The 12,511-nt window shown below is 39.1% G+C and overlaps 1 protein-coding gene across 1 annotated transcript in view; it reads left to right on the top strand.

The window, feature by feature from the left end:
- LOC309586886 (coiled-coil domain-containing protein 169-like) overlaps positions 1-6,753 on the top strand; it is a gene marked incomplete at both ends in the record, with an annotated part of 32,283 nt that extends 25,530 nt beyond the window's left edge. Inside the window, 2 exons of the mRNA XM_082304513.1 lie at positions 2,500-2,576; positions 6,651-6,753. Of these exons, the coding sequence (XP_082160639.1) occupies positions 2,500-2,576; positions 6,651-6,753 (180 nt within the window). The remainder of the gene's footprint in view (positions 1-2,499; positions 2,577-6,650) is intronic.
- Positions 6,754-12,511: the final 5,758 nt, after the last annotated feature.

Raw genomic sequence — 12,511 nt, 5'->3', positions numbered from 1 at the left:
CTAGGTGAGTAGTTTAGATTAGACATCTACCTTTTACATTGCTAATCTCAACATGGCCGTCAGCATAATCATGGTTGACTGTTGATTGCAAAATAATCAGTGGCTCATCCAGTCCCTTCAGGTCCTGTTCTGCTATGACTTTGATTTGATTGTTGCTTTTACATTCTTTTAAAATCTACATATGTTTGCCTTCCCTTTTAGCAGTTCATTTTAACAATAGGGGTAGAGGTAAACTTACTTACATTCAGTGTAGACTCTTTCGGATGTATTAAAATTTCACTGTTCTAGAGTCTGCACAGTAATGTTGGCAGCAGTTGAGTTAGAAGCATTTACCCATAGACTAACATTTTCCATACATTCCAAAGTAAATACACTACAGGATATTGTTATCCTGTGACAACAATATATTCCAGTGACACTCTCTTAGTTACAGAGAATGGATATAATGGTTTTTAGCCCTTTTTTTCCTCATTATGTTTGTGCTTTTCTATAGCTCACAGTAAAAAAAACAAGAATAGAATGGAAGTTTTTAATGGTAGGTGTTAAAAAATCCCAGATGTTTTGGGTTTTTTTCTACTTTGTTTTGGATCCCTCCTGAAGCCTGCGGCAGAAGCAGAAGAGAAAGATGCTTCTGAGCAGACATTTCTTTTATTCACCTTTTTTATTAGTGAGTGCTTTTCTGTTTTTTTACAAAATATATGTATCTTCTGTGTGCTTTTGTTGTTTGTCTTGTCTGGATCCATAGTCAATTTTAAATGACAGTTTTAAAATAAATTAAAGATTTCACAAACTTTAGAACTCATGCTAGAGGCACTGATGGTTTATGGTGTCTTCTTGTTTGCTTTTTTTGTTTTGTTTTCAATCTGAAAAAATGTTGGTTTGGGATTTGGACTCCACAAATCTCAAAGCACTTTCTGGTGGTATTCAGAAATTGGTTTTAGAAGCAGGCAAAGAAGAACGATAGCAGATCTTTAAAAGGGCCATTCTTTCAGGCCAGATTTTTACCAAAAACTTTTGCTAGCATAGTAGAGTCTGACTTGTGATTGGGATTTCTTTGGAGAAAAAGCCCACAATTGTAGATGGGTACAGCTGGGAAGCTGCTTGTGCAACAACAGCTCATTTTAGTTGGGATAGGCCTGGAGTAAGCTGTACCAGCAAAAACAGCGCTATGGATAATAATGGTATATACTGGAACTCTATACTTGTATAAATTAAAAAAAAAACAGTGAATGCAATTGAGCATAGGTCTTGCCTCATGTGTCACAGAATCACATCTGCTCAGAAAGATGATAAGTTACACTAGTCATCATCTTTAATACTAGAGTTCCTTAAGTGCAAAAACTTTCTTGCCTTCAAGGAAGTAAATCTGTGCAGATCCTATTCCATTTTTACGCTTTGCACTCTGAAAAGACTCTGCTTTAGTTATAGCTGACTTTGCTATGACTGGGTCAGGAATACTTGCCTGGTGCATTGTATACATGGAAGCACAGTAGCAAACATTGTCTTATAAGCAGTGAGACATGCTTCTTTTCACTGCCAGAATTTTTTCTCACAAGGGCAAGATATTTTCACACATGCTATAAAATGTAATGTTCTAATGTAATATGTAATGTAATGTAATAATCCAAACCTTGAACCTTGTTTAGGTAGCTCCAAAATCTAGCTCTAGGCTTTCAAAAAGTCTTCACTGGCCTGGTGTGGCTGATACGTTGTGTATCATGATTATCATATACTTATTACATGTTCCTGATGGATCTGTTTAAAGGGGCTGAGAAAATTCTGTTCACTTACTTACATTAGACACCCAGGTGTGCACAGCAGCCAGACGAGCCCTAAACCTTCTGTGTTTTCTGTTTCTCTGTCCATGGTATAGCTGTCCCTCTGACAGGTAGTTTTAGAAAAGGCAGCTGGATGAGCCAGCAAGTGCTGGGTGAGGAGGGAGCCCTGTGAGCTAAGGAACAGGAGAACCAACTGATTTAATCCTGCTCAGATTCTGTTAAATGCAATAGCAAGGGTAGCAACTGTTGGGTTTTTTTTCCCAGTATGTCCAGTAATGTAGGCTTGCAGATCATGCAAAGATTTCCATGCTGTGTTAATTTTTTTAAAGTAGTTCCTGTTCTTAATTAATGGTTTAATCATTCAAAAGTACAACTAAGTCACTATAATTTGTTTTGTTTCCCATTCAGGGAAGTATGTTAGAAATATAATGCTTCTTCATTGAAAATGTGGAGTTATAGGCAGTATGACCAAAAATATGCTGATTGAAATTACATATTCTCTCATCGTCCAGCTTAATAAATAATGGTATTTTTGCACATCAAGGGATTTTCGCATGTGTTCAATTCCCCAAATCAAGAAGGCATCAGTATAATATGTGCTTAAAGTACTTTAAGTACAGTAAGACCATATTGGGTCAAAATTAGTTTGAAAAAATTTTACTTCTTTAACTGTGATTGTGGTTAGAATTTAACTTGTTTTGTAAAAATTTGGCTATTGCAGACCTCAACTACACTTAAAATTATTGAAAGGCAAAAAACAGATGCTCTGACAGGCAAGGGAGAAAACCAGATACTGAGGTAAATTTCCCTTATTTTCCCTATGTTTTCTGGGTTATTATTTTTGCTAAGTAAGTACTCTGCTTTGAATATTGCAACTCTCTGTTGATGGTAAATATCACTGAGCATAATCCTACTGACAAAGTATTAATATTAACATCATTTTTGATACTGCTTTTCAATCAGTTTTATTTAATACTATATGTGTTGCAATATTGAAAATATATCTATTTAAGTGGCCTTTTTAAAATCTTACAATACCTCTGATGCTCTTCCCTTTCAACCTGTGATTAAAATGGATCATTTTTTTCTATATTACTGCAGAGTTGGGAGCAACAAGTATACCCTTTAGTCCATTAAGAGTAATTCAATTAAATAATACCTTGCTTGGTCCTTTTTAGCCAATAGAGAATGTAAAGCTTTTTGTGGATGATAATGTGAGTGATTTTATATGACAACATATAAAGGCTTCATTGTTTAACAGATTCCTATTTAGTTATATGGGTTAGAAATTTAAATTTCAAAAGAGCCCACCTACTCAGAGCTATATAGAAATAAAATGAATTTCTGATTGTAGTGCTTGTTAGAAAGCTTGAAGTTGGAGGAGATTTATTTTTTAACTGAACTGAAAATGTTAAAAATATAAAGTACGAAGAATATAGGGAATCACATCAAAAGTGTGTTGGACCCAGTATCCTGCCTCCAGTGGCCATAAGTAGATGCCTACAAAAGTGCGTAAGCAGGCAGATGTAACATTTCCTTTTGGAATTCTCCCAAATACTTTATATTTGGAGACTTCCTGAGCTAGTATGGTTTCTATGTATTTAGTATCTCACAGTAAATACCATGAACCCACTTACCTGTATTATTAAAATGAGCATACACAATACCTATTGGGAACATCTGAAAATGTAATGAGTAAATTATAAACATGAAATTATGTAGACATATTTGCTTACCAGCTTTATCCTTTCATTCTGTATGAGCACAGAATCACAGGATTTCATAAATTGGAACAGTGGATCTTCGTGCTCCAGGAGAGGATATTAGTAGAATATGAATTAATGCAGTACAATATGAATTAAAGTCTATAACTGAAGTTTCTCAATACAGAAAAAGCACCGTATGGGTCCGAGTTACCCCCTATATAGCCTGTGTGTTGCTTCTGGCCCCAGTGATGTTTAACATAGGTCATGTGGAGAAGGTCAGGAAGCTAGAACTAGGAGAATTCACTGTCTCTGCTGAGAGATTAAATATCATCAGCCAGATAGTGAGATTTGCTGAGGGTTAGCACTGATCTGTAATTATGTTGGGTTTTTTTTATAATTTATTTTAGTAGACCATTACTTGCCCTGAAATTATGTGACAGTGTGTTTCCGTAATTTTCTTTATATCAAACAAAAGAAAATAAAGTGTAAAAGAAAAGTGTCCTGTAATTACTGGTCTCAGAAGATGCATATTGTAACAAAATATCCCATTTCAACCCATTTTCCCTCAGAGGATTTTTTTTTTTTAACTTTTCAAAGTACTTTACACACATGAAGGGAATTGTTCATCTTTTAAATTGTCCTTAGTAGCAAAGGACCCAGTTTGCAAAGCACTGGAATTTGTAACCAGTGACTTAGAACTTTCAGGGCAAACTTTGGTCTTAGTTGGCAACATGGAGATAAGAATGGGGATTTGGCATAGTTTGTATTTTAAGGAAATACTAGAATGTAAGTAAGCACCCCTTGATCATCACAAGGTTAACACAGCCATTGTTATATTATTCCTTTTTAATTATGTTTTGATTTACAGCCTGAAGGTTGTTCATTCAAGCTGACATTAATGAGAAATAATTTCATTCAAATAAGAGAAGAGCTGCATGATTGAAAATAAACATGTTCTTGAGAATAATTTGAAAATTTTCTGTCCAGCGTTCGTAGCTCACTTCTGTTGGCCCTTCAGAAAACGCCCACCTTCACTGGATTTCAAACCATACTAAGAAACTATGTTTAATGTTTGTTTTAAGTGTAGGTACAGGTATGGAAAACCCAACTTATATATTAATGCAACACTGAAATATTCTTGAGTAGTAATTGTTAACGCTAATTGTTGATGCGTTCTGTTTCCTGGCCATCCAAATGTAAAAGCCAAGTTCAGTAGATGTCCTTTTTATGGTATTTCACAGGACAAGAAGATAGGCTAGCTGACAATTGGGAAAAAACATGGATGTCTTGATGACTTACTTATGTCTCTGATGCAGTCTGAGCAGCCGATTTAATTTAATGTCATTCTGAGCCCTTACTGTTATACTGAGGCGTATGGCAGGGCCGATTAGCTCAGTTTCAACACTGCACTGGCTGCAACTACCTGGCTTCTAAGTCCAGCTGGTTTTGAGTGGAAAGAGGTTTTGCTGCCTGCAGAATTCCCCACAGACATATGCTGTCTGCTTGGTCCAGCTCTACAGTGATCTACAGATTAATCAATTGATTTTGAATAATCAGTTGATTAGTGAGCAAACTGGGGCCCTGGGTTCTGATCTTCTAAGCTCTGAGTGGAAGCAGCTCCATATCTCTATGGGAGCAGCTGTCCCTTCAAGACCATGACTGCTTTTAAGAGCTGGCACAAAGGATGTGTCAATCTCAAGAAGACTAGTGAGCCCTGTGGACAACTTTGTGGGCTGTTTTCCCAGAAATTAGAAGCTTGCATAGATCATGTCATCACAGCTTCTACTGCATAACAAAATATTTCTCTGGCTACCATCATGCATATAATTATGTGATGTTGTGATATATCTTCCTTCAGAATGCCTATTGCTTGAGAAAGACATTGAAACCTTGTATATTGTCATTAGAGTATGTAAAGTGCTGTCTGTCCATTGTAGTAATGAACAGGGAGAGAAACAAATGTATGTTGCATAAGAGTAGAGATGCATGCTGCTTGATCATGAGAATGACCCTTCCAGTTTGTGGAATCACCATCTCCCCCCCGAGATTTGTTTACATTCCCACTGATTTCTCTTAGAAGATCAAGATGAAAATAGCTCTAGTAGGGTTCATGTAGGTGGTGTATGTATCCATGATGAGTACCACTTCACAAGTCTGCTGGCAGCATTTCCTATGTAAGATCATGGGCTCAAGAGCATGTGTCTCCAGAGTGGATGTCGTGGTTTAACCCCAGCCAGCAACTAAGCACCACACAGCCGCTCGCTCACTCCCCCCACCCCGGTGGGATGGCGGAGAGAATTGGAAGGGTGAAAGTCAGAAAACTTGTGGGTTGAGATAAGAACAGTTTAATAATTGAAGTAAAATGAAATAGAATAGTAGTAGTAATAATAATAATAATATAATACAATAATAATATACAAAGCAAGTAATACACTATACAATTGCTCACCACCCACCAATGGATGCCCAGCACGTCCCCGAGCAGCGATCGCTGCCCCCTGGCCAGCTCCCCCCAGTTTATATACTGAGCATGACGTCATGTGGTATGGAATAGCCCTGGGGCCAGGCTGGGTCAGCTGTCCTGGCTGTGCCCCCTCCCAGCTTCTTGCACACCGGGCAGGGCATGGGAAGATGAAAAGCCCTTGACCAGTGTAAGCACTACAACAAACAAAACATCAGTGTGTTATCAACATTATTCTCATCCTAAATCCAAAACACAGCACTATACCAGCTACTTGGAAGAAAATTAACTCTATCCCAGCCAAAACCAGGACAGTGGAATACCTGCAGAGAACTGTAACTACATATACATGAAGTGTTTTTCCATTTCCTAATGGGGATTATGTAACTGATGAAAATGTCTCCTTAGCCATTTATCATTCTCTTTGTGCAAATGTTTAGTATTCTGTTCGTGTTCTTTGAATGCCATCATTTAGGTAACAGGAAGTAGTCAGGAATCATGAGATGAGGATTGAGTTTGTATGCAGAATAATTAGATGCTCTGCTAGCCTGCGAACCCAGAAATATACTTGTTTTTTCCTCTCTCAGGTTTATTAATTGACAATAGTAATCAGTTATGCAAATTTAAAAAGCATGCAAATTTCTAGCAGTTAAAGCTTACAGGGATTGTGGCACTTGATGACTAACTTCACCCATTTTATTTCAGAGGGAGATACAGTGTTCCAGGAAATCCGAAGATGGTTAATGCCCAAAAAGGATCGATTAAAAAGACCGTAGGAGTGAAGCAGCTTCCAAAACTAAAGCACTGATTTAATATTAATGCCAAGAACATCCAATTGCTTTTTAAAAAAATTTAATTTAACTGAAAGTTTCTAAATTGAAAATGAAGGTATTTGTGCAATATTATAATACCAAACCCAGACTGGCATGTCTTCTTGGCAGCCTTAATGTAAGTGTTCCTCTGCCTAATGGAATTGTTCTTCTAGTTGCCATCTTTGTTCTGGTGATCTCTCACCCGTTCCACTCTGGTTCTCATCAGTGGTTCTGGGTGTCAGGGAGCTGGAAGCCTTGGAAAACAGTTCATTTCTTTATACACTAGGTAGATCCTTGAACTCTTTGACTGCACCAGCAACCATTGAAAACAAACAAGCCTCTAACATTTTTGACCTCTCAACCAAGAAGAAGAAAAAGGCAGACTGATGTAACCTGAAGTATTGTCTCACCACTCAGAATGGTAAATCTCAGATAAAATTCCATCCAAGGGCATCCCCATTCAGTACAGGCACCAAAGAGAGACCCTCAAGTTGTCTCATGTTGGTACAGCTGAACATGCCATTCATTTGGCTTTTAAAAAGACTGACAGCATAGTTTACTAGCCAGTCTGATTTCTTACATGATACCATACCGTAGAGTTCCTTTACAGTATAAAGTTGTTTTATATTCCATGAGCTTTCTTACCACAGCAGAGAAGACAGTACACCTCCAAATTTAACTTTTTTAAAAGCTGGGTTGCCACAGATCCTGTGTTGACCACCACTTTCTCTTTGAATGGTTTGGAAGCACAGCACCATTTCCAGCTACTTTAGGCACTAGTAATGCGGAGAAATGAAAGAAAAATTGAGCAGTTTTTATTAAGGATTCTTCAGAGCCTATCTATCTCATGGATGGGGTTGTTTCTTTTAAACACTATATACACATTATGTTTCCTGATACTGGTATGTTGCTATTTGAAATTTGAACTCTCAGGTGAACCTTTGTATCCACAGTCTGGGTTCCATAAAAATCTCTAGGTATTCTTCAGTGGCACTGATCCATGTGTTTTTAGGGTCCAAAATAGTGCCAGTCTTTAAAGTCATCTCTTCAATGAAAGTAGAACTACTTTGTATTTTCATTCTTAAGCATGCAATTATTGTTGCAGTTTCATTACATACATTTTAGTCATTAAAATTCAGCAGAATTTTTTTAAGTGGCAACAGGAAAAATGTTTTGGTAATGAAGCTTCAAGCCTCTGGGTTACATCTTAAAAGCTCTTTGCAGAGCAAATGTGATTGATTGACTGCCCTTTATTATTTTTAAGAGCATCCCTACCTCTTTGCAGTATCTAATAAAGCTTTTTGCCTCTTTAAGAGCAGTACTAATAGTTCCTTATTACTGGCAGCATTAAAGTGAGGCTGTAATTAAACTCATACAAAAAGATCAATGATGTCATTCTGAAATGCAGAGAAAGAAGACTTGCAGTATTGTACAGCATATTCAGTATGGAAACCTCATTTTTTTCTCTTGCGTGGTATGAGATTTATTAGAGATATTTCTAGTGTTACCATGATGCACCTGGTATCATTCTTTCGTAAGCAGGGTGGTCTGCCTGGCCAGTTTTTTCCCACAGTCACAGCTGAAAGCATAGCACAGCTGATTAGGTTAGCACTCTTCTGTTCCTGTTTTTCACATGGAAAGTTACCAAATTTTGATTGTGCTGGCATTTCTTATTGTGGGGAAGGAGAGGGAAAAAATCACCATAATGGTCCTACTGGCATAAAAGACAAGGGACATCTGCAGTAGTGAAGAATATCCAGTTCTTGGATTCAGGCAGCAGACATTTACTACTGCTGTCTCTGAATCAAATGTTAGTCAGTGCACTCATGTCTGGTCCCTGTAGCACCTCAAAATAACTGGAAGCATTGCACAAATGTGGCAGAATGGCATTTATTCACAGCAGGAGACTTGGACGCTTCCCTCATGGGTAGTCCTGACTGAGGACTTAAAAAGATACTTTTTTTTTTTTGAAGCCTAAGAAGATGATATGTTTATCGGTACAGTTTGGTACAGTCATGGCCTGAGAGGAGCAGACTATATACTTCTTAGCCCCTGTTTCAGCTTGCCAGGAACAACCTCAGTATTTGAAACTCAGAAGTATGATAATTAAGCCCTAAAACACGTGTTTGACCATTCTAATTGTGTCTCCAGCTGTAATGTTTGCTGTGCAAAATGGTTATAGTTCTGTACTCTAACTCTTTAAATTACTTGGCATTTCATTTTCCTCCCATCTTTCTGAAAATAAGGGCACCCTGATGATTAAGTTTGATGACTCAAGTTTCTTTGCAACAGCAAAGATAGATAGTTTTTTGGTTTCAAAAATGTTGTGTTATTTCTTTGGACCTGAATAAAACTAGATTTCCTAAACCATTGGAATTTTTGGTTTGGTTTGGTTTGGTGGTTTTGGATGGATGTGTGTTTTGAAATTCCTGGTTTTATCTTGTGTGGACTTTTCTCACTACTATTATGCTGTGCTGTGAAAAGGGTTTAGTTTACATTTGGAGCAATGCAAAGTTACATGTCTTTATACAATATCTTCTATATGAATATTTCAGCACATACAGGAGTAATTACTCCTTCAAAGCACAGTATGTAGTATAATTTCAGGCATAGAAGACTGAGTCACAGAGCTAGGTTTATTTGAAGTGGAGATGGGAGTGTAGTGATGTCTGTTTTTTCCCTGATTTCGCGACAGGGTGATCTTTTGTAATGTTGTAACCATTACAAGGTAAATTCTGTCTCCTCTAAGGTCTGTGCATGTCATATTCTACAAAAATGGGAAACTGAATTGCTGATAGTTGCGGTCAGTGAGTGAAAGAAGCCAAACGTCAGAGGAAGATAGGATTAGAACTGAAGGGTTGAATCTGGCCAAACTTCTTCCTGCAGCACAGAATGTAATTGGGATTCCAGATGTACTGGTTGTAGTGTGTAAGGGCCTTTAATTGATGGACCGACAAATTTGATATCCTAGCTCTTGGGACTTGAGAGTATGCTTCCCTTACATGGTTACTCACTGATTTCAGATGACTCATGATTTTGAGGCAGCTATGGCATTTTAAGTATTTACTTGTATTGTTGCTAGAAAGTATGAATTAAAAAACTCAAATGCTGGTGAGCAAACATTTCTTATTTCCCAAAATACTTTTTCTTTAAAGCTTGTGATTTAAGAGGATACTGAGTCGTGATTTTTCTTTTTAATAAATCAATATAGCACCACTGTATTCCTCTATGATAGAATAAAATTAAAATGTTTACTGGATAGGCATTGACTGTGTGGTTGATTATTATGTAATTATGCAGCACAACCACAGACTCCAGAGAACCTGGGTGATGAGCTTCCTCATATTCAGGATATTATTAACAATAAGCAAGATATTTCATTGCTTAAATACTTTGTTTAATGGGTTCTCCATATAAATAACTGACTAGGTGATACAGTTCACAGCTTCCCTCATTCCTATGATATTCCATCTCCACTGGTCAACATGAGATGCATAATTTAGTCTTAATACATTTCCAGTAGTGGATGATGCTGTGCAGGCATTTTTAGAAATGTGATTCAGACACAGTAGGAAGCAAATAAATAAATAAATAAATAAACAAACCTCTATGTTATCAAGCTTCTGCTGTTGCTGCCAGGCTGGTGTCAAACAAACAGTAATTTGAACTAACTCTGGTTGGAAGCAAAAGTAAAGTGCATGAATGAAAATCACAGCTAATTGCAACAGTTTTGTCTCTTTGCATACAAGTGGCACACTAATGGCAGACATTTCTAGACCAGATAATGAGGTTTATTCAAAGGTGGCAGTATGTTGTTTAACTTGGCAGATCAGCTTAACCCTCTCTTCCAAAGATACAAACATTGTATGTTGTTCCTTGTAGGTTACAGCTTGGAATCCAGTTCTCCTGAACTTCACTAATCTGTCCCATAAACTGCTAACTAAGAACCACATAGAGCCCAAATGAGTATCTCACGTCTACAGGAGCAGCATGCGGACGGGACCAGGCCTTCCCTATGGTTCTGTGTGCAAACCGATGCACCGCTCTACAGAAAGGGCTCACCCAGCCTGTGCCATCCTTTCAGCAAGAACCAGCAACAGCTGAGCTACCGGAATGGGTTTAACCTCTGAACCCATTCTGGGGAAGCTGCCTGTCTCACAGGTGGTTTTCACCACATTCCTGTCCTCCATGTGGCATGCTCTGTGTAGCTGGCAGCATCCCCTGAAAAAGACTGTCAAGACTCCACAAGTTTTCTCATGAAGGAGAATCAAGGTGCGTTTTGTGTCCTCTGGCTGGCAGAACAGGTAACAGCTAGCTGGCTTAGCGGTACCCTTCCCATTATTGTATAGAAATTTCCCATGGTGCTTGTGACTCTCCTTACCAAGCTCTCAGACATCCTTTCCGTGACCAGAGATGTTGGCCCATCACCTGATAGCAATGGCAAGAGAGATGTATGCCTGCTGGTAGTAACGCAGTAACAGGAGTTGCACTCTGTCCACCCACAGTGTAGAGCTAAGGACTGAGATGGACAACAGTCTGCTCTGCTTAGCACGGGACCATTTTGAGCATCTCTGGTTCTCCCTCTAGAAAGGCAGATTATTTGAGGGGCACTATCCCCAGCTGAAGTTCCTTTGCCCGTTATAACCAGGGACAAAACAGGGCTGAGAACACAGCACTGACTTGTTGCAGGTGCTTCACTGCACCTAGCTAGAAGAGGCTTATCAGCTGCTTGTGCTCATGCCCAGGGGTACCTAGGCAGTTCCTAAGTTGGAACTGGGCTGCCAGGTGCAGGCAATGCGGTTTCTTCAAATTTTGCAGCTAGGAGTGCTCTGTTGCCACGGCCTGGCCCATGTTTGGGGATCACCACTACTCCATCAGGATTCCATATCAAAGACTTGCTTGGTGCTGTCTTCCCTGGTGTAAGCAGCAGAGCTTCATTTACCGGCTGGTGAAGTTCCTGTGCTCTGGTTCCCATGTAACTTCCTCAGCCCTCCCTGTGTTGCCTGGGAGAAGGTGAACTCTGCTTCAGGAACCCATCTGTGAAGTGGGGAGAATAGTATGTTTCTGGTGCTGAAAAGTGGTACGAAGATAAATACACCAGTGCTGGAAGGAAGCCAACTGGTAAAAACACAATGAGCCTAAGTAAGCCTGACCTAAAGCAAACGGGTTTTCTTTTGTCTTACAGTGAAAATGGATAACATTGGTGCTACGTTGGTGCAGAAACTTAACAGCTCTGGCTGCTGCATCTTACTGAAAAGAATTACCAGTAAAGATTCATGTCAGGGTATTTCCAATGAACACAGCCCAGCAATGTCACCAGTTGCTGTGCAAATCTTGTCAAAGGCAAAAATGTCAGCCCTGGAAAGAGAAGGCTCCCTTGTGAGGTGTGGCCGAGGACACGCCTTGCTCCCCCGCCTCCGTACAACAGGCGCTTCCTCCTGCAGCTGCCCGATCCCTCCTCACAACTAGCAGGTGTCTTGTGGGGAATCTGCTAAGGAATGATGTGGTGTAAGGGAGCAACGTGGGCTGGGGCCAGAGGAATCGTGCACAGCTGAAGGGTTATTTTGGGGGAAGGATGAAGCAACAAGGGAGTGCCCCCTTGACTCGTCCTGTGCTGATTAGGAATAGGATACTGAGACATCTTAAAAAAGAGCAGAAGGGGAAAAGAAGGAAATGTAAGTGTGGGAATAATCTGTCCCAACTTGGGGCTTAAAACTCGTACATCTAAGTCTGAGCTAATCACCATGCACACCA

This window comes from Platalea leucorodia (genome assembly GCF_965183815.1).
Source record: "Platalea leucorodia genome assembly, chromosome: 2".
Classification (NCBI taxonomy): Eukaryota; Metazoa; Chordata; class Aves; order Pelecaniformes; family Threskiornithidae; genus Platalea; species Platalea leucorodia.
The sequence above is the reverse complement of the archived record's forward strand: the minus strand, read 5'-3'. Positions and strand labels throughout refer to the sequence as shown.